This window comes from Monodon monoceros, unplaced genomic scaffold (genome assembly GCF_005190385.1).
Source record: "Monodon monoceros isolate NGI ecotype Baffin Bay Population unplaced genomic scaffold, NGI_Narwhal_1 Super_Scaffold_20, whole genome shotgun sequence".
Lineage (NCBI taxonomy): Eukaryota > Metazoa > Chordata > Mammalia > Artiodactyla > Monodontidae > Monodon > Monodon monoceros.
In genome coordinates this window covers 103,624,606-103,648,005 of record NW_021703777.1, presented here as the reverse complement: position 1 = coordinate 103,648,005, position 23,400 = coordinate 103,624,606, and the positions used below count along the sequence as shown (strand labels likewise).

Here is a 23,400-nt window from a genome sequence, read left to right as displayed (position 1 = left end):
TTTTTTAATTCTTTGCCATGCTGTAGGCAATCACTTGTGTATTAAGCACTTGATAAATAATATTTAATTAAGTAAATTGTACATGTGCATGTATTTTTCCAGGAAATAATATCAGTAAATTAGGCAGGAGTCAAGAGGCCTGGCCCCTGTCCCAGCTCTGCCACTAAGTGACTTTGAGAAAGCCACTTCATCTCTGCAAACTGGGATTCCTTATCGAGAAAAATGAAAGGTTTGAACTGTAATGATTTTGCTCTATAAAATTCTGTTCATTCATCCAACAGATATTTATAGAGTGCCTACTTTGTGTCAGGCACGATTTAGGCACTTGTTTTGTACACATCATGTACAAAACAGGTAAAAAATCTATGACCTTATGGAGTTCATAGTATAGAGGCTAGAAATAGACAAGAAATTCTACATATAATAAGTAGGTAAACTATAGGATATTAGAATGACATAAGTGATATGGAAAATAATATATTATGATTTGATCAAGGCAAAAAAGTGATAGTCATCATTGTTACTGAATGCTACCAAACTCACCAGAATTTGCACAGTCTTCTTCCTTTCAAAACTAAGTTTCCTCTCAATAAATGTAGCACTGTTACCCTTCACAAAATTCAGATTTTGAACCTCTTCTAGTACTTGATTCTGAATTTCAGAGATGCTTGAAGCCAACAGTGGTACCTGTAGGTAGAAATACGATGTTCCCAGACAAATACTTAACCATATTAGGTATTGAATTTAGTAGATCTGTGATGAACAGTGAAAAATTATACCATATTCCACAGCGAAAAATTAGGGCAACATTAAAACTCCTATATCAAAACCATCTAATTTGTTGTCTCCAGAAATCCCACAAAAATGACAAGGATTTTTTTAAGTTCAAGCTTAAATAAAAGGAAACAGCAGAGAAAAAATTACAATAGCAATAAAATTTTGGGAAGAAAGACTCAGTAATTGATGGCAGTAGTGCTCTCCAATGTGGTGGGGTGGTACAGTAGGAAGGAGAAAAAGGCTAAAACAAGAAACATTGGTTAAGATCCTGTGGTGGTTAAAACAAATAAGCAAATTCTTTGATATGTTTCCCATCAAGAGGTGGAGTCAATGTCCCCTTCCCTCAAAATTGGGTGGGACTTTATGATTGCCTCAATGAATAGAATGTTGAAATAAATAGAATAAAGGAAGTGATGCTGTTTGACTTTCAAGATTAGGCTAAAAAAGATCATGCAGTTTCTGCTGGTTTCTCTTGGGACACTCACCTTAGGGAGACTTTAGTTGCTATGGAAGAAGTCCAGTTGCACTGTGTCCACCATATCAGAAGACCATGTTGAAAGATGGAGTGGGGAGTGGTGGGGGTGGTGGTGGGATGGGTGGGTGTCTGTGGGGCCCCAGCTATTCCAGTCCCCAGCTGTTTGAGTCTTCTGTCATCTTCCCACCACCAATCTTAGAGGCCTGAGAAAGTCTTTGTGACCACTTCAGCCCCAGCTATTATCTGACTGAGACACTGAGAATGATTACCTGATCCCAATGAACCCCGGAACTATGAGAAACAATAGTAAGAAATGACTATTGGTTGTTTCGCACCACCATGTTTGGTGTAATTTGTTATGCAGATATAGACAATTGGAATTGTTTTGAAGCAGTTGTATCCCCAGATTCTTTCTCCATTTCAGTAATTCTTGGTGATTGCTTCTTCCCTACCTTAGCAGAAGATGAAGTTTTCTTTTCTGCAAATGGTAAAACAGAGAGTATCTAGACTGGGGACATTAGGCACAAATAATGGTGGGGGACTCATGTTAGAAAGAGGGTAATTAAGTGAGTGGATATAGACTGGACCCAGAGACCCTGCCAACCAGGCCTAGCAGTCAACCATTACCCTTTAGGCAGAAAACTTGAAGGGACATCTCTGGAGACTCTGACCAGCCTAAGAGGAAAGACCTAATGGTGCTATCATCAGGAGTTCCCAAATGAAATTGCAGTCAAATTGCTCTACACAGTAGTGGATGCTTAGAGTTTTCAATGCCTATCTAGGTGCTCAATGCTGCCAATTAGTCCTCAACTCTTTATCAGGGGTGAATGATCAAGTATATCAGACATCTAAGTCATAACTATAACAAGAAAGAGTCTTATAAAAATAAAAGCAACCTGTTTTCATCTTAAGAAAGCCAAAAACAACTTTCAAAAATTAAAATCATGGGAATAGAAATAAGAATAAATCAAAAGATGGGTTTGAAGATTAAGTAGGAAATTTTCTTAGGAAGTAGAGCAAAGCAATAAAGAGATAGAAAATAAGTGGAGAAAGATACAAGATTAGAGGAACAACCCAGGAATTTCAGAAAGAGAGAAAAGAGAAAGGGAAGAGAGAAAAATCATCCATGAAATGTTCAAAATTTCTAGAAGCGGAAGACATAAATTTTCAGGTTGAAAGGATCCCACAAAGCATCTGACACACCAAGGTTCATCATCATTAAATTTAAGACTGATGAAGACAATAAGAAAATTCCATAAACTTTTAGAATGAGATAGGGTGGGGAAAGTGCACACAAAGAACCAAGAACCAAAATGCACCCAGAGCTCTCAACAGAAACAGTGGAAGCTAGAAGACAATGGAACAATGGAATGCTTTCAAATTCAGGAAGAACAACTTAAAATTTTACACCCAGCCAAACTATCAATTAAATATGATGATAGTATAAAGACATTTTCTGATATTTGAGGTGTCAAAATATTAACCTCCCAATTTTCCTTTCTTAAGAAACTACTCAAAAATTTGCTCCCCCAAATAAAGACAGAAAGCAAGAAAGAAGGTCAACATGGGATAAGGAAATGTGAGATCCCACACAGAAGAGAGGTAAAGGGATTCCCCAGAATGATGAGGAAGTGTAATCCCAGGATTACAGTTATTATGAGATAAAAAAGATAACAAGTTCTCTAAGAGATTTCTGCAAGAAGACGCAATTAATAGAATATATCACACATCTGAATGTCTTAAGAAGTGATCCAGTCAAACTGGCAGATAAAGTTAGGCAAATGAAAATTAAGCTGATAAAAGACAAAGACAATTATTAACTTTAAGAAAAACAAAAATGCTATACATAAAAGAAAAAGTAATCATAGTGTGGTATTGCTGAACTCTAACCAGCATTCACTTTGTGTGCTGAATATCTTTTGTTTGTTTTTTCAAATTTATTCTTATTCCATTTCCATCCTGCTCTGTGCTCTGGAAGGCTGACCAGTACAGAGTGTATCAACAGCTTCCTTGCACTCTTGTTTCCAGATGGGTTCTTGCAATGAGAAGCACCCACAGGAAATCAGAATAAGGGAGGAAAGTGAGATAAGGAAATTTATTTCCCAATAAATTTCTGTAGTATTTATTGCTTTCTGTAGTGTTGACTGATAGTCACAGATCCTGTCAGGTAAACCTTTCCATTTAGCTCTCTCTGCACATTCCTATAGCTACTCCTTCCCCTTGTCCCTTTGAAGACTGGGTGTTTTAAGGCTCCTTCTTTTATTTTACTGTATATAATCTTTTAAGTTACACTTCAACTTTAAAAGTTTAAAAATAGGGGACTGATAAGAGAAATGCAAATCAAAACCACATGAGATATCACTTCATACCCACTAAGATAGCCATAATAAAAAAGACAGATGTGAGGAAATTGGAACCCTCAATCATTGCTGTTGAGAATGTAAAATAGTGCAGCCACTTTGAAAAACAGACTGGCATTTATTCAAAAGGTTAACATAGTTACCATATGATCCAGCAATTCCATTCCTAGGTATATACCCAAGAGAAATGGAAACATACATCCACTAAGAACTTGAATGTTCATAGCAGCATTGTTCATAATAGCCAAAAAGTGGAAATAACCTAAATGTTCATCAACTGATGAATGGACAAATAAAATGTGGCATATCCATACAATGTCATATTATTTGGCAATAAAAGGAATTAAGTTCTGAAACACACTGCAACATGGATGGAACTTGAAAACATTGTGCTAAGTGAAAGAAGACACTCACAAAGAACCACATGTTGTATTATTCTATTTATGCCACATGTCCAGTATAAGCATATATGTAGAGACAGAAAGTAGATTGGTGGTTGTCTGGGACTGGGGAGGTTAGGGGGAAATGTGGAGTCACTGCTAGTGGTACAGAGTTTCTTTTGGGGGTGATGACAATATTCTAAAAATTGATTGTGGTGATGGGTTTCACAACTCTTACGAATATACAAAAGCCATTGAGTTGTACATTTTAAATGGGTGGAGTGTATAGTATGTGAATTATATCTCAATAAAGTTGTTACCAAAAAAATAGGAGGCTGATTACACACTATTGTACAGCTATGCAGTGGACTAGTATACAGCTGTAAAAGAAATGAGGAAGCTCTCTACGTACTGACATGGATGTTAAAAGCAAGTTGCAGAATGTACTATAGTTTGCTAGTTTGTGTAGGAAATAAAAATATATATTTGCACTTACTTTTAATGGCACAAAGAAACTCTAAGTATATAAAAATGAATTAATATCAGTTGGGGTGAGAGCAGGAGTTGGAGGGGTTTGGGCACAGAATGAGTATGGGACTGCTTACTTATTTTTAAATAGTTCTTCCTTTTGAGCCAAGTAAATGTAGCACCTCTTTATTCAACTTAATTTAATTCAGATGATAAGTTAAAAGTTAATTAAATATACAATAAAAAGTAAAGTAGGGACAATTAATTTTCCTCCAAATGTCCATTAAATATCACACGAGCCGAATGATAAGTAATACACTTGAAATGAAGGGCCAAGAAACGAAGCTGATTTTTCAAAAATTGATATTAGGTTGTAAATATCTTTCTTCCTCTTCAGAAAATAATTATAAGGACTTCCCTGGTGGTCCAGTGTAAAGAATCTGCTTTACAATGCAGGGGATGTGGGTTCAATCCCTGGTCAGGGAACTAAAATCCCACATGCCGCAGGGCAACTAAGCCCACGCGCCACAACTACTGAGCTCTGTGTGCTTCAGCGAGAGAGCCCACGTGCCGCAAACTACAGAGCCCACGTGCCACAACTACAGAAGAGAAAACCCGCATGCCACAAGCTAGAGAGAAGCCCACGCACCACAACAAAGAGCCCGCGTGCTGCAGCAAAAGATCCTGTATGCCTCAGAGAAGATCCCGTGTGCTGCAACTAAGACCCAAGGCAGCCAAAAAAAAAATAAATAAATCTTTAAAAAAAAGAAAATAGTTCTAAAATCATATCCTAATGGAAAGCTAAGATACACACATATATTTATACATATATATATATATATATTTTTTTTTTTTTTTTTTTTTTCCACACACACATCAGGCTTCTCTTCTTTGGAGGAAAACAAAAGCAAAACAAAGACTGGTTTGACTGATATCCTATTTCTGTCATTACGGTGAGATGGCCTTATTTTTGGATCCATGTCTCAGTCATGGTTAACTTTTAAAAACGGTTGAATGGGAAGAGAATACAAAATATAAGTTGATAAGCTTCAACATAGCATCAGGCAGATGGAGCTACATTGGTTCCATCAATGAGGGGAGCAAAGCAGAAAGATGTTTGGTGTTTGAAAAGGAATTTCCAAAAAGAGCTCCAAGGGTATAAGTCACAGCAAACCAGCACTAGGAAAATTGATTTTACCTTCCTGTGCAGAAGAGCGATAAGGAGCAGAATATTCTCTGACTGGCTTCAGCTAAAATAGAAGCCACACCATACACTACATTCAGGCACGCTATGAGCAGGCTGCTTTGCATGCTGTACTTTCTGACATATTCCGTAGGCCAAGGTAGCCAAGTGCTGGTGCTGTGCTTACCGGCACCACCGTGGAATAAACCCTCTGGGCCACAAGCATCAGGTCCCTGAGGAGGGTGATGAAACTGCACAGGCAGTTCAACAGAATCTTCCGCGCGGCCCGGTTGAACACCTGGAGCTCTTCCACAAGCTGGGCATTGAGGGCCTCATATTCCCTTTTGGCCAAGTCTGACTCATCCGCCACCACCCGCTGCAGGTAGCTGTTGTAGTCCAGCAGTTTGTCATAGCGTTTCTGGATTAGCTTCTGGGGCCCTGGGAATAGGGACCGCAGGGCTGACAGGGGCGTCAGGACAAGCTTCTGCAAATGAGCTGCCTGCCAAAAGAGCGAAACAATCCCATCACAGAAGGAGGAACACCCAATACCATGTCTGGGGTTGTTATCAGTAGGCTTACCTCCTCCCTGCAGCAGCACAGAGGAAGGCAGGAAAGTATCTAGACAAGTTGAAAGAGCATGGGATCATTATTTTTGTCTAGCTAAACCTGTTCAAGGACTTAAAACAGCAACTCTAGACTCTAACGTTGAACCTGAAGAGTGAACAGGAAGAAGAATACAAAAGTTGAAACCTGCACACCCAAACTATGCTCCACCCTTCTCTCTACAGCCATTGGTTTTGTCAGTGGGGTCACCTCCCACAACACTTTCGCCTTCCCCTTCTTTCTAATCCCAGAGCCAACTGGAGCTTCTCCAGAACATGGGCTAGGGGGTAATCTCCACCTTTGACTACCAAGACTGCATAATTTATTCACATATCATTCCCTTTCTTTGCTACTAATAAAAGGAAGACAATTGGTCTTAGGAGAGGCTGTATCTTACTCCTCCCACATCTACCCCAATTCCCTGGCTACCCTGGTGGCTGATTTTGGTAGTGGAATCCTATCTCCTATACAGATAGTCCCCCCTTATTACACGTATTTTGTTCCTGTTATAGAAATGACCAGAGAGTTATTGCTTCCTCTTTAAATACTTTGAAGGATTAAGCTGATGCTGATTCTGTGTCCTAAATTGTTACATTTTTAGGTCTGAGTCATTGAAAATGAACATTGTATTAATGCCTAACTCCATGCCAGCAACTGAGCACCCTAGATTTAATTTCTTCTATTTCTCTTTCCTCCCCTCTATTCTGAAGTACACTAGTATCCTATGTTTGCTGACTGCCCAAATTTATCATATATGCTTGGGTGTCATGATTATGTTATGGCAACTTGGGAGTAGTTTTCTCTTTTGTACCCTGAAAGATGTTCTAGGGAATCAGCATCTGAGCAGCAGCTTGTATTAATTAAGTGACCTCTAGTAAGTTTGTCTAAACTCATGGGAAATCTAGAAGAGGAGGGAGACCAATCTCTTACTGGCACCAGCTATAGCCAACACAGATTAAATTTGATGTCTAGCTTATAAAATAATCATTATATACCTGCAGACTATTTAATGAGCCCTTCAACTAAGCGAAGAATCTGTTTACTGTTCTGGGATAAATTACTGTGTTTGTGACATACTTGAATTCTACAGGTAATCTAATTACAAAATTACAATATAATTACAATATATAAGTCCTATGACCCACAGACATGAACCAGTTCATCTGTACCTGGGAATTATGGTTGGAATGAATAAGAATCAGATTTTATTCTAATATTCTGTGCTATACAAATGTGTAGATAGGTACCTCTCATGATTAGATAAAAACAATTGCTCTGCCTTTAGATAGATTCGAGCTCTTAATATTTGACTTTTAAAAAGAGTTCAGGGGCTTCCCTGGTGGCGCAGTGGTTGAGAGTCCGCCTGCCGATGCAGGGGCTACGGGTTCATGCCCTGGTCCGAGAAGATCCCACTTGCTGCGGAGCAGCTGGGCCCGTGAGCCATGGCCGCTGACCCTGCGCGTCCGGAGCCTGTGCTCCACAGCGGGAGAGGCCACAACAGTGAGAGGCCCGAGTACCGCAAAAAAAAAAGTTCAATATACCTTACCATAAAAAGGTACTTCTATATTGAGCTTTCTGACAATTATTTTAATTGAGCATACTTTATCATCCTGTGGTTTTATGCAAGGTAGAGAAGGACACCTTCTTTTTCATTCTGTCAAGTTCTGGGTCATGCTTGATGAAGGAGAAGTTATATACCATGCTCTTCCTGGTGTTCAATAAATAGTTATTACCTTAACTAATGTCAGCATTAAGCTAGAGAGCAAAGCCTTAAGGGCTTTTCTAAAATGTGCTTACTGTAATTAAGCCCAGAAAACATATAAAGAACTAGGCACACTTCTTCTATTTAACATGTTGTAGAGACTGACTTTCTCCTCTCTCTCTCTCTCTCTCCCTTCCTCCCTCTCATCCATCTAATCTACCATGTTAGTTCAGATGTAATCGTGACTTTCCATTCCCCAGTGCCAGGAAAGCTAGGTGCTTCTGGGTATTTTTCTACTGGAGTTGGCACTGTGGCAGTATCCCTTCCCAGGATTCGGAAATATGAGATGGGGGACGTTACTGGGATTTAGAGCCTGGTAGGAAAGCTAAACATCCTCGAACACAAGGGTAACTCAATGAAGATTTGTCTGACCCCAAATGCCAATAATACCATTGCAAAAATGCCAGTTTCAAGGATCTTCAAGATGATGGAGTCTATTATATTTTTTATATAATCCTTGAAATACTACTATGAAATAATAATACCTGTGGAACACAAGATACTAAATTTAAATTAGTATTACTCACTGGTTTGCCACCCAAATACTTTCTTGGCTCAAGCATTTTTTTTTTTTTTTACATCTTTATTGGAGTATAATTGCTTTACGATGGTGTGTTAGTTTCTGCTTTATAACAAAGTGAATCAGTTATACATATACATATGTTCTCATATCTCTTCCCTCTTGCGTCTCCCTCCCTCCCACCCTCCCTATCCCCCCCTCTAGGTGGTAACAAAGCACCGAGCTGATCTCCCTGTGCTATGCGGCTGCTTCCCACTAGCTATCTATTTTACGTTTGGTAGTGTATATATGTCTATGTCACTCTCTCACTTTGTCACAGCTTACCCTTCCCCCTCCCCATATCCTCAAGTCCATTCTCTAGTAGGTCTGTGTCTTTATTCCTGTCCTACCCCTAGGTTCTTCATGACATTTTTTCTTCCTTAGATTCCATATATATGTGTTAACACATGGCATTTGTCTTTCTCTTTCTGACTTACTTCACTCTGTATGACAGATTCTAGGTCCATCTACCTCACTACAAATAGCTCAATTTCTTTTCTTTTTATGGCTGAGTAATATTCCATTGTATATATGTGCCACATCTTCTTTATCCATTCATCCGGTGATGGACACTTAGGTTGTTTCCATCTTCTGGCTATTGTAAGTAGAGCTGCAATGAACATTTTGGTACATGACTCTGTTTGAATTATGGTTTTCTCAGGGTATATGCCCAGTAGTGGGATTGCTGGGTCATATGGTAGTTCTATTTGTAGTTTTTTAAGGAACCTCCATACTGTTCTCCATAGTGGCTCTACCAATTCACATTCCCACCAGCAGTGAAAGAGTGTTCCCTTTTCTCCACACCCTCTCCAGGAATTATTGTTTCTAGATTTTTTGATGAAGGCCATTCTGACTAGTGTGAGATGATATCTCATTGTAGTTTTGATATGCATTTCTCTAATGATTAATGATGTTGAGCATTCTTTCATATGTTTGTTGGCACTCTGTATATCTTCTTTGGAGAAATTTCTATTTAGGTCTTCTGCCCATTTTCGGATTGGGTTGTTTGTTTTTTTGTTACTGAGCTGCATGAGCTGCTTGTAAATTTTGGAGATTAATCCTTTGTCAGTTGCTTCATCTGCAAATATTTTCTCCCATTCTGAGGGTTGTCTTTTGGTCTTGATTATGGTTTCCTTTGCTGTGCAAAAGCTTTGCAGTTTCATTAGGTCCCATTTGTTTATTTTTGTTTTTAATTCCATTTCTCTAGGAGGTGGGTCAAAAAGGATCTTGCTGTGATTTATGTCATAGAGTGTTCTGCCTATGTTTTCCTCTAAGAGTTTGATAGTTTCTGGCCTTACATTTAGGTCTTTAATCCATTTTGAGCTTATATTTGTGTATGGTGTTAGGGAGTGTTCTAATCTCATACTTTGACAAGTACCTGTTTTCCCAGCACCACTTACTGAAGAGGCTGTCCTTTCTCCATTGTACATTCCTGCCTCCTTTATCAAAGATAAGGTGACCATATGTGGGTGGGTTTATCTCTGGGCTTTCTATCCTGTTCCATTGATCTATCTTTCTGTTTTTGTGCCAGTGCCATACTGTCTTGATTACTGTAGCTTTGTAGTATAGTCTGAAGTCAAGGAGCCTGATTCCTCCAGCTCCGTTTTTCGTTCTCAAGATTGTTTTGGCTATTCGGGGTCCTTTGTGTTTCCATACAAATTGTGAAATTTTTTGTTCCAGTTCTGTGAAAAATGCCAGTGGTAGTTTGATAGGGGTTGCATTGAATCTGTAGATTGCTTTGGGTAGTAGAGTCATTTTCACAATGTTGATTCTTCCAATCCAAGAACATGGTATATCTCTCCATCTATTTGTATCATCTTTAATTTCTTTCATCAGTGTCTTATAATTTTCTGCATAGAGGTCTTTTGTCTCCGTAGGTAGGTTTATTCCTAGGTATTTTATTCTTTTTGTTGCAATGGTAAATGGGAGTGTTTTCCTGATTTCACTTTCAGATTTTTCATCATTAGTGTATAGGAATGCCAGAGATTTCTGGGCATTAATTTTGTATCCTGCTACTTTACCAAATTCATTGATTAGCTCTAGTAGTTTTCTGGTAGCATCTTTAGGATTCTCTATGTATAGTATCATGTCATCTGCAAACAGTGACAGCTTTACTTCTTCTTATCCGATTTGGATTCTTGTATTTCCTTTTCTTCTCTGATTGCTGTGGCTAAAACTTCCAAAACTATGTTGAATAAGAGTGGTGAGAGTGGGCAACCTTGTCTTGTTCCTGATCTTAGTGGAAATGCTTTCAGTTTTTCACCATTGAGGACGATGTTGGCTGTGGGTTTGTCATATATGGCCTTTATTATGCTGAGGAAAGTTCCCTCTATGCCTACTTTCTGCAGGGTTTTTATCACAAATGGGTGTTGAATTTTGTCAAAAGCTTTCTCTGCATCTATTGAGATGACCATATGGTTTTCCTCCTTCAATTTGTTAATATGGTGTATCACATTGCTTGCTTTGTGTATATTGAAGAATCCTTGCATTCCTGAAATAAACCCCACTTGATCATGGTGTATGATCCTCTTAATGTGCTGTTGGATTCTGTTTGCTAGTATTTTGTTGTGGATTTTTGCATCTGTGTTCATCAGTGATATTGGCCTGTAATTTTCTTTCTTTGTGACATCTTTTTCTGGTTTTGGTATCAGGGTGATGGTGGCCTCGTAGAATGAGTTTCGGAGTGTTACTCCTTCTGCTATATTTTGGAATAGTTTGAGAAGGATAGGTGTTAGCTCTTCTCTAAATGTTTGATAGAATTCGCCTGTGAAGCCATCTGGTTCTGGGCATTTTTTTGTTGGAAGATTTTTAATCACAGTTTCAATTTCAGTGCTTGTGATTGGTCTGTTCATATTTTCTGTTTCTTCATGATTCAGTCTTGGCACATTGTGCATTTCTAAGAATTTGTCCATTTCTTCCAGGTTGTTCATTTTATTGGCATATAGTTGCTTGTAGTAATCTCTCATGATCTTTTGTATTTCTGCAGTGTCAGTTGTTACTTCTCCTTTTTCATTTCTAATTCCATGGATTTGAGTCTTCTCCCTTTTTTTCTTGATGAGTCTGGTTAGTGGTTTATCAATTTTGTTTATCTTCTCAAAGAACAAGCTTTTAGTTTTATTGATCTTTGCTATCGCTTCCTTCATTTCTTTTTCATTTATTTCTGATCTGATCTTTATGATTTCTTTCCTTCTGCTAACTTTGGGGTTTTTTTGTTCTTCTTTCTCTAATTGCTTGAGGTGCAAGGTTAGGTTGTTTATTCAAGGTGTTTCCTGTTTCTTAAGGTAGGATTGTATTGCTATAAACTTCCCTCTTACAACTGCTTTTGCTGCATCCCATAGGTTTTGGGTTGTTGTGTCTCCATTGTCATTTGTTTCTAGGTATTTTTTTGATTTCCTCTTTGATTTCTTCAGTGATCACTTCGTTATTAAGTAGTGTATTGTTTAGCCTCCATGTGTTTGTATTTTTTACAGATCTTTTCCTGTACTTGATATCTAGTCTCATAGCATTGTGTTCGGAAAAGATACTTGATACAATTTCAATTTTCTTAAATTTACCAAGGCTTTTTTTGTGAACAAAGATATGATCTATCCTGGAGAATGTTCCATGAGTACTTGAGAAAAATGTGTATTCTGTTGTCTTTGGATGGAATGTTCTATAAATATCAATTAAGTCCATCTTCTTTAATGTATCATTTAAAGCTTGGGTTTCCTTATTTATTTTCATTTTGGAAAATCTGTCCATTGGTGAAAATGGGGTGTTAAAGTCCCCTACTATGAATGTGTTACTGTCGATTTCCCCTTTTATGGCTGTTCGTATTTGCCTTATGTATTGAGGTGCTCCTATGTTGGGTGCATAAATATTTACAATTGTTATATTTTCTTCTTGGATCGATCCCATGATCATTATGTCATGTCCTTCTTTGTCTCTTCTAATAGTCTTTATTTTAAAGTCTATTTTTTCTGATATGAGAATTGCTACCCCAGCTTTCTTTTGGTTTCCATTTGCATGGAATATCTTTTCCCATCTCCTCACTTTCAGTCTGTATGTATCTCTAGGTCTGAAGTGGGTCTCTTGTAGACAGCATATATATGGGTCTTGTTTTTGTATCCATTCAGCCAGTCTGTGTCTTTTGGTGGGAGCATTTAATCCTTTTACATTTAAGGTAATTATCGATATGTATGTTCCTATTACCATTTTCTGAATTGTTTTGGGTTTGTTATTGTAAGTCTTTTCTTTCTCTTGTGTTTCTTGCCTAGAGAAGATCCTTTAGCATTTGTTGTAAAGCTGGTTTGGTGGTGCTAAACTCTCTCAGCTTTTGCTTGTCTGTAAAGGTTTTAATTTCTCCATCAAATCTGAATTAGATCCTTGCTGGGTAGAGTAATCTTGGTTGTACGTTTTTCTCCTTCATCATTTTAATATGTCTTGCCACTCCCTTCTGGCTTACAGAGTTTCTGCTGAAAGATCAGCTGCTAACCTTATGGGGATTCCCTTGTGTGTTATTTGTTGTTTTTCCCTTGCTGCTTTTAATATGTTTTCTTTGTATTTAATTTTTGACAGTTTGATTAATATGTGTCTTGGCATGTTTCTCCTTGGATTTATCCTGTATGGGACTCTCTGTGCTTCCTGGACTTGATTAACTATTTCCTTTCCCATATTAGGGAAGTTTTCAATATAATCTGTTCAAATATTTTCTCAGTCCCTTTTTTTTTGTCTTCTTCTTCTGGAACCCCTATGATTCGTATGTTGGTTCGTTTAATGTTGTCCCAGATGTCTCTGAGGCTGTCCTCAGTTCTTTTCATTCTTTTTTCTTTATTCTGCTCTGCAGTAGTTATTTCCACTCTTTTATCTTCCAGGTCACTTATCCATTCTTCTGCCTCTGTTATTCTGCTATTGACCCCTTCTAGAGTATTTTTTATTTCATTTATTGTGTTGTTCATCATTGCTTGTTTCATCTTTAGTTCTTCTAGGTCCTTGTTAAATGTTTCTTGCTTTTTCTCTATTCTATTTCCAAGATTTTGGATCACCTTTACTATCATTATTCTGAATTCTTTTTCAGGTAGGCTGCCTATTTCCTCTTCATTTGTTAGGTCTGGTGCATTATTATCTTGCTCCTTCATCTGCTGTGTGTTTTTCTGTCTTCTCATTTTGCTTACCTTACTGTGTTTGGGGTCTCCTTTTTGCACACTGCAGGTTTGTAGTTGCCGTTGTTTTTGGTGTCTGTTCCCAGTGGCTAAAGTTGGTTCAGTGGGCTGTGTAGGCTCCCTGGTGGAGGGGACTAGTGCCTGTGTTCTGGTGGATGAGACTGGATCTTGTCTTTCTGGTGGGCAGGTCCACGTCTGGTGGTGTGTTTTTGGGTGTCTGTGGGCTTATTATGATTTTAGGCAGTCTGTCTGCTAATGGGTGGGGTTGTGTTCCTGTCTTGCTAGTTGTTTGGCATAGGGTGTCCCACACTGTAGCTTGCTGATAGTTGAGTGAATTTGGGTGTTGGTGTTGAGATGGTGATCTCTGGGAGATTTTCGCCGTTTGATATTACGTGGAGCTGGGAGGTCTCTTGTGGACCAGTGTCCTGAAGTTGGCTCTCCCACCTCAGAGGCACAGTACTGACTCCTGCCTGCAGCACCAAGAGCCTTGCATCCACACGGCTTCTCAATTTGGGATGATTTGTTTTCTATTCAGGTATTTCACAGATGCAGGGTACATGAAGTTGATTGTGGAGATTTAATCCGCTGCTCCTGACGCTACTGGGAGAGATTTCCCTTTCTGTTCTTTGTTTGCACAGTTCCCAGGGCTCAGCTTTGGATTTGAACCTATGTTTCTTCATCTCCCTTGAAGGTCTTGTTTTCTTTTTCCATGGAGAGTGCCCTTTCTCCCATCCTCGTATGTGCAGAATTTTATCTACTGAACAAAAGGAACAGCTCATCCAGAGATCCAGGCAACTTCTGGGAAATAAGACTGCCGTAAATTCCCTCTTTGGGGCATGTCTATTTGTGTGTTAAGAACTTTCAGACTTTGAGCATTTTCTCCCCCTGGCCTGGGTTCTGAAACTGGCCGGAGTTGGAATGCAACCCAAGCATGTTTTTAATGATTCCCAATGTATGTTTTATGATTCTGTATATTTTACAGAACTCTTAGAAAACAAATATTTTACCACAAAACAGAAGATATATGACTCAAATAAAGCACTTTCTGAATAGGAAGGCCTTAATTTCCAGTGAATAATAAGTTAATAAAAGTCACATCCTCAGAAAGTATCTTTGCTCCTCATGTAAAAACTCTAGGCATTTCCAGAGACTCCTCTAAGAAAATCACATCTTTCTAACTTAATAAATCCCTGATACACCACATGCAGACTTAAACTAAATATTGATTTTAAAAGCTGCACAGACACTGACTACCCTAGAAACAGAGTCTGCAGCCCTCTTAAATTTTGATTATAGTAAAAGCCTCACTAATCCACTTCAAAATATTTAGTGATAAAAAAATCTCCTGTTTAAATCTACTAATTTTAACATTAGTATTTGCTTTAGTGCATGTTTTATTTTTAACTTCAAAAAAGTAAATGAAAAGCAGCTTTTCTCTTAACCCTACTATTTCATTTGCATTCATCTGCGGGTATAAATAACTTACAAAGTCATTCGAGGGATTTGGGGCATTACTTGGAGCCTCTGAGTAGCCCCTCTCATCCTCATCTTTGTTGTGTGAAATCTCTTGGAGCTCCATTACACTCTGCAGAGCTAAAGGCATGGCATCCTGAAACCCAAGAACAAAGTTACCAAAGGGCAAAGTTCTGAAGTCAGTACAATTAAATGTATCCTAAATGTGTACTTCATCAACATAACTATTACCACTTAGAGAAAAAGAAAAAAAGGAAGGAAAAAATTTTATGAACACTTTGTACAATCAGGTTACCTATAACAATCTATTTCCTTATTTTTCCCCCATGTCACTTTCTCATACTGCTCCGTAGGTATAACACCCTCTTTTTTTTTTTTAACGTCTTTATTGGAGTATAATTGCTTTACAGTGGTGTGTTATTTTCTGCTGTATAACAAAGTGAATCAGCTATATGTATACATATATCGCCATATCCCCTCCCGCTTGCGTCTCCTTCCCACCCTCCCTATCCCACCCCTCTAGGTGTTCACAAAACACAGAGCTGATCTCCTCGTGCGATGCAGCTGCTTCCCACTTGCTATCTATTTCACATTTGGTAGTGTATATATGTAAATGATACCCTCTTACTTCGTCCCAGCTTACCCTTCCCCCTCCCCGTGTCCTCAAGTCTATTCTCTACGTCTGCATCTTTATTCCTGTCCTGTCCCTTGACACCCTCTTTTATTACGTGAAGTCCATCTTAAATTCCCTCTTTGGCCATTCTTCATCATTCAATTCTTACAGATCTCTTATTTTAAAAATCACTCTTGTTTTATGTCTTTAGTTTTCCTTAGTGAATTTAATCTTCTCTTTAAGAGAACATGCTCGTACTTTTTCTGAATCAATTAGTGGAAATGGAAGACTTTTCTGTAGATATTCCCAAGAGACACTGACTTCTTGAAAAGTGTATCAAGGACAGGGTTCTCACTGCCCTCTGGATGTTATAGCTATGTTTTTGTTTTCCTTTCACAGAAGGCAGTGCTTTAAGAAGAGATTAGCAAACCTGACTGCAAAATCAGGCTTTGCATCAGTTAATGAATAAGAAAAGAATGTGGCTTGTTGGTTATGTGACATAGAACCTTGTCTCCAAATCACTATGCCTGTCAAATTAATCTTCTGTTGGTGTGATAGTCTATCAAAGAATGCAAACATCTTCCAAAACAGACATCCAAAAGAAAAACTGGAAAATAGAAAGGAACAATTTTTTAACTAACTTACATGTAATTCTACTAACTTTCTATGTCTCATAGTCATGACCATTGTCAGGATGTTGTTAAGGACACTATGTCCCCTTTATGAGATCCATCAGAAGAAACTCCTGACTGGTCTTTCTACTGAATATAATTATACTGTACTCCAGCTGGTTTGTCTAAGTCAGTGATTCTCAACAAGGGCAGGAAAACCTAGGAGACTGGAAATTTGTGGAGGTGTTTTTGTCTTCTACTCTGATTGTGTGGGGATATTTGCATACTGTGTTCATAATATTTTGTTAGAACATGTTTTCCTTTATATTGATTGTCTTTTATGTATACCTACCTACCCAAGGTTAAATTATCTATGAATTTCATTCAGAACTGTAAAGGGGACATTACAAAACACTGGTTATAAAATAAATAGAGGTGTTTGGTTTGTCTTAGAATTGTGTGATCATATACCCCTTTTTGGGTTGGCTGCTAGGTAGCCTACAGCTAAATTTAAGATGCACATGTGGGTTTTTGTGGGTTTTAGGGCATTTATATTATGCACTTTTTACTTTTTAACTCCTCTAATTTTATGTTATGTCTCCTTTTGATTTTCTTTTTTCCTTCAGTGCTATTCTTAAATTTGTAAATATGTGTTTCAGGTACTGGAAAGAGATATGTTAGTATAATCAAACAAATCACATTTCTGCCTTGTCTGCCATTTTGCGTTAATTAACTCATCTCTTTTATAGAGAAAACATGCTGATGGTCCAGCTCTACGTGGCAATCATATGAACAAATGTCCCACCATATGGCAATTTGGATTGGGGGAAGGATGGAAGAGGTAAGGGAACAAAGAGCAAAACCCAAGTCCTTATATTAGCTTCCTTCACCAGCAGCTTGCAGCCTCCCAAATTTGATACAATAAGCGTCATCATATAAATTATGAACAGTCACATTTACTCTTCATAATAACCAGAGACATCAAGACCTTTCTGTGGAAACATTGAAAACAGTTGTGTCTTACCCACCTGTACGTGTTGAAGACAGAATGAAATGTTCTTCACACAGTGCCTCACAGTCTTTTCTAAAGATCTAAATAGTTTTTCTTCTCTATTAAAGGTATCGTCTTTCACCTAAAATATAGATGAAATTATTTATTTTTATAACTCAAAGGAATCTGGTATTTAAAAATATTACAAACCGTATTGGCCCAGCACATTACAAAAAACTCCTTGTTGAGATGAAAACTTTTCATGCTACGCTCTTTTATTTTAACGTCTTTATTGGAGTATAATTGCTTTACAATGGTGTGTTAAGTTTCTGCTTTATAACAAAGTGAATCAGCTATACATATACATACATCCCCATATCTCCTCCCTCTTGAGTCTCCCTCCCCCTCCCTATCCCACCCGTCTAGGTGGTCACAAAGCACCCAGCTGATCTCCCTGTGCTCTGCAGCAGCTTCCCACTAGCTATCTATTTTACATTTGGTAGTGTATATATGTCCATGCCACTCTCTCACTTCATCCCAGCTTCCCCTTCCCCCTCCCTGTGTCCTCAAGTCCATTCTCTACATCTTACGCTAACTGTCTTAACACAGAACTTTCTGTGTCCAGCACGTGGCACAACTGATGTTCAAATAGTGTAACAAAACCGCATGGTGCCGCTTAATTTGCTGTTCAGTTTTCACATTGCTTCACCTATGTCACGGTAGCTGTGGGATGTAAAATTTTTCTCTGCAGTTTTTAATAGCATGTATTATGTGTGTACTCAAATGACCCTGCATTTGTGGCTCTATAAAATAATAAAATTAAAAATTAAAATAAAAATTTGATCTATTGATTAGAATTTATTGTTTTGCTGATATGACTCATCCCAATTTATTTCACAGTTGTTATTTAGAAAATACTCTTAGGGTCTTGGCTAAAGAAATATGATAATTCTTTAGCAACTCAAATTTGAAAGATGATGAAAAATCTTAACAAAAACCGTTCTTCTGTTAGGAAAACTCTGCAGAGTTAAGATGGTGATCACATGTGTTCAGTTATTTTTTTGTTATCTTACATGTATACCTACTAGCATTCAGAAAAATATGCTTTTTTATATGCTTGTGGCAATTTCTAGGAAGACACATTATTCTATCAACGATGAGAAGTGTTTCTTGGTGTTCAAAAAGGCTACAAGATATCAGAACCAGCTTTGTTTTGGCAAAATCTGTGTGAACACACACCTGTTTTGTGGAATATGTTGTGTATTCTTCAGTTTGGTACTGGCTAATAACCGTAGCTGTTCTCAGTTCCTACATTTGTTAATTTAAGGTGGTTGACCTTAGAACTGAATGCATAGAAAATGGTGACATTTTATTTTAGTAGTTTAAAACCTCTTAATATTATTTATCTAGAAAGCTTTTCATTAAATAGGCAGCATAGTTCTTTGTAATCCACACGAAATTCGTCACCCTCTGCCTTAGCATCTCCATGCTCTGACCCAGTTTGAGGCATATAACAGTATGCTGGGCAGAGTTTTTAAAAAGCAGTTTTCAAGGACCAGCTATTTTACTTTGTATATCTTGGCCGAGACCCTCATGATGCTAAAGTAAGAGGTTCAAGGATCACACGATGAAAAATACTGCCTAGTTCTACTTCTTTATTGCCAAGCCTTCTCTTGTTGCTTTATTTTGTTGGAATATGCTGCTGTCCCTTTTCTGCCCTGCAAAATCCTGTTTATTTTTTTTTAAGGACTTGCTCAACTGTCACCCCTGCTACAAGTCCTTCCTCTAGTTCCTATTCTTTCCACTCCATAAAATTAATTGTACCCTCATATGTGCTCTTACAACACTAATGATTTAAGTAATTTTCTCCACTGATGGACTGCAAACATTGGAGATGAAGTATTTTTTCTTAATATAATAATCACTAACATTTATTAAACACTAACTATGTTCTGGACACTTGTGCTAAAGCCTGTCTTCCACTTTCTCATTTTAATTCTTATACAACCCTATGGGTTAGATGCTATGATAAATCCCATTTTAGAGATAAAGAAACAGAAGTTCCAGGAGATGTGGCAGAGATTGTGAACATTCCTGTTATTGACCTTCTACCAATGGTACCTGCACCTCTAGTTTAAGATGGACACGGCTGCCCTGCTAGAGACAATACTTTCCAGACTCCCTTGCAGCTGGCTCTGCCTTTGTAACTGGGTTTGGGCAAATAAGTTGTGAGTGAAAGTGATATGTTTCATTTCTGAATCTTGGCCTTAGAACATTTCCCTTGGGACTTTGAATGAAGCCATGGCAGTGACCCAGCTTCAGTGAGGCAGATGAAGACCATATATTTAGGGAACATCGCAGTGCAAAACTGGGGAAAACTGGGTTCCTGAAAGATCTTGTGCAGCACAGCCCATCTGCACTATTTTAAGAGAGAGAAATAAATGACTATCTGACTTAAGCTGCTATGTTTTGGAATCTGTTTGTGACAGAAGCATGGCCTTTACCCTAACTAATACAGAAAGTTAAAGAAACTTACCCATGTTAATAGTTAGGTCCAGGATTCCAACCCAAACCATCTGAATTTAGAACCTCTCTGCATTTGCAATCTCTAACAGTGTCGAGTAAGAGTTCAATACATGTGTGATGAATGGAATAGAATCTTCCTCCTGGGTAATAGTTTTATACCCTAACTCCACCAAATATTTCACTTGAGCTGCTGACAAGTGCAAAATTGACTGATTTGAGATTTATCTTTTCTACAGTCCAGCCTATGCAGCTGATTTTCTGATTAACAGTGAAATGCTTCATTGCTGACAGGACATCCTCTCGAAAGATTAAGGGGAAAAATCTAATTAATATCCCTTCAGGCTACTTTAACTACAATTCACCTTTAGTTCACAACTGAAAAATATCAGAAGCTGATGATAAATACATTAAAGACGGTAACAGCTTCTACAAGAGCCTGCCCAGAATTAAGACCTGCCTATTGTTCCTCAGTAGTATTGTCTTGGGTCAGAAGCAACATCCCAAAGAGTAGGGGAGAATTGTTTAGACTACATTTACACATGCCCATGGAGGCTACAGTCTCTTCTTCGAATGAATTCCCAATTCAATTTTATTACTGTAGTCTTTAGTTGAAACGTCTGGATTTTCCTTTTCCTGATCTATGGCCACACACCATAAATGTCCCAAGCTTCCCACATTATAGTTCTACATTGAGAAGAGGAGCCTGGAGTTACCTCCTCTATGCAGTAGACCCAGTGAGCCCCTAGAAGTATATCAACAAGTAAGTACAAGAATCATACAAGCCATGTGTTCTAAGAATAGCCATACTGGGCATGGTATGGTACAGACAGTACAGCCACAGGAGGAAAAGAGAGAAGCTTGGAAGGAATTTATTACTCTCACAGGTCCTAGATAGGGGGTCACTGCATGTCATGCAGGGCCACGGGGGAATCACTAAGTTCTGGTCATTTGGCAGAAAAGAGCAAGGGAAGAGTCAAGGCCAGAGCCCTTATTGGAGTTTCTGTGAGAAATCCCATAGAAAGAGCTGGGGCAGGGTAAAACATTTAGGACGTTTGAATAATTCCAGCAGGCTTTGGGCTATGGAGGTAGTCTCTGGTTACCTGGTACCTGGCCTTGGCAGGATTTAGGGCAGGGAATATTGGCTTCACGTGTGAGAGTTAGCTAAGGAGTTGGTTGGGCCTATAGACCCAGGATTGGTTGGTTTGCAAATGAAAGAAGTGATTCCAGCCGAGTCCTTTGCCCTCTATAAGAGTGGGCTAGCCCACTCAAAGAAAGCGGCGTCTTTCTTTGGCCAGCAAGCTTTTTTAAGATGTCAAAACATCATAAAATACAGAAAGTAGAAGATACGATTAATACACCATGCATAAAGAAGTTTTTATCCATGTGGGAAGTAAGAAGTCCGCACATTAAAAGGTAAATAACAATATTTTATATACAATATAAAGTAATGATGATGATAGCCAATATACTGAATGCTTACACTGTGTTAAGTCCTTTCTTTATAAGCATCATTTCGTTGAATCCTCACAGCCACTTCATGTGTTAGGTCCTACTCTATATCCCAATTTATAGATGATTACCTTGAATTTAAGTTATGTGCCCAAAGACAAATATTTGTTAAGTGGCAGAAGTGAGATTCAAACCCCGATCTGAATGACTTCAGAAACTTTGCTCTTAATTTCTGTGATGACTCCTGCAAATATTAACAGTGCCAAGACTGAGATACACTAAGTGTGTTAGGCATTCAGAGGAGGAAGAGGCCACTTCTAGATTAGTGGTCCGAAAGCAGCAAAGACTTAATGAAAAGCAAAAAGACCACAGCAGCCAAAGGGCAAGGTAGATAGGAAGAGCTATCTAAAAGCAGAGCTGAACCAGTTGCCTCTAGTTCAAAGTAAAAACCTTTGTTAGAGATGCTAACATAACAAAGGATGAAATCACACACGAGAAGGGGGGCAAAAGTACTATATATTATCTTAAGAATTGTTCTGCTTACTTTTGGTTAGAAGCCCACTGTATCACCACCTCTGGGCCATGAATTACTAATTAATTAATTACTAATTAATTAATTTGAGAATTACTATCTTGTGATTCTCAAAGTGTGTTCCATTGATCACTTATTTCCAGATCAATTAGCTTAAAAATACCTGTAGTCTTTGTAAAAATACAGACGTCTAGGTTGCACCTTTGAACCAGGCAGAACCCTGGAATCTGTCTTTTAGCAAGCTCCTCAGGTGATTCTTATACACATTAAAGTTGGAGAGCCTTTGTTAATCCATTCACTGTTTATTAGGGGTGAGATGAAAATGGCTCAAGCTAGACTAAACAGCTGACACCAAAGAGTTACCCAGTAATACAATGTGCACCTGGGGGTAGGGGAAGAGGAAAGTGGTAACAGGTAGGAAAAGTCATGCTAAGGTATGCACCTAAACATTATTTTCATAGGTGAAATAAATATAAGATGACCATCAAGGGAACTAAAAGAAATGAGGCTTTTTACAAAGCAGAAATAAGACAGGGATGAAAGGAGGGCATCGCCTTGGGTGAGAGTATGTGCTAATTGATGGTGTCAGAACTCCTGGGGCATCCCTTGTTGATCCCTGTCCTTATGTCTTTACCTCTCCTTTGTCCTCTTCCTGAATGGAAGCACCACAGCTAAGACAGTGTCAGAACAACCCCCACTCAATATCCTGCAAAACGGAGGGGGGGGGGGAGGGGGGGGGGGGGGGGGGGGGGGGGGGGGGAGAAAGGAACAGCATCGAGGGCAATTACCTCGATTCTCAGTGTGTTCTAGAAACAGCTCTGATAACGATAAAACAAAATCTCACAAAAATGTCAGCATTCGTGTTCCCCAGGAAAATGTATGTGGCCCAAGAAGAAAAATTACCTGTGATTCTCCTCTGGTCAGAATCTTTAGATGATTTGTCACTCTTTTTGATTTCTTGCTAATTGAATGAATATTTAGTTTAGACAATTTATCTTTAAGTGATTCATCCTCATCGTTCTTCTTGTATTTTAGAACTGAAACGGAAGAATGCAATAACATATCTGAACATGTGAGGCACAGAAAGTGTGTGTTCCATCCAAAGTATTCAAGATTAATATTTATATTTAACACTCTGTATGATTTTCGGACCTCTGGTACCGATGCAATATGCTCCAGCCCCTCTGCCCAGTCACAGCTCCAGACGCCCACCCCACTGACCTTCAGAAACTGTCCTAGGACTTGAGCTCCTCAAAGCCCAAGGTTCATTTACCTCGCACATTAAAGAAATTCCTGATACTGGAAAAAACTCTCTCTTTTCAGACAATACACTTGTTATCTGGGGTCTCTAGAATGAAGCATCAAGACCTAACTAATGGAAAGACAACTGCAGCCAACATAAGAAGACCTCAGATCCAACCCAGACTGGTTTCTCCACTAGCTGAGAGATTTGGGGTAAGCTGAGTGACCTCTCTGAGGTGTACTTTTTTATCTTTA

The 23,400-nt window shown here is 38.5% G+C and overlaps 1 protein-coding gene across 1 annotated transcript in view; it reads right to left on the bottom strand.

The window, feature by feature from the left end:
• ARHGEF38 (Rho guanine nucleotide exchange factor 38) overlaps positions 1-23,400 on the bottom strand; it is a 151,295-nt gene that overhangs the window by 10,155 nt on the left and 117,740 nt on the right. Inside the window, exons 7-11 of the mRNA XM_029234718.1 lie at positions 22,807-22,940; positions 17,434-17,538; positions 15,195-15,317; positions 5,831-6,142; positions 544-687 (exon numbers count right to left, since the gene is read on the bottom strand). Of these exons, the coding sequence (XP_029090551.1) occupies positions 544-687; positions 5,831-6,142; positions 15,195-15,317; positions 17,434-17,538; positions 22,807-22,940 (818 nt within the window). The remainder of the gene's footprint in view (positions 1-543; positions 688-5,830; positions 6,143-15,194; positions 15,318-17,433; positions 17,539-22,806; positions 22,941-23,400) is intronic.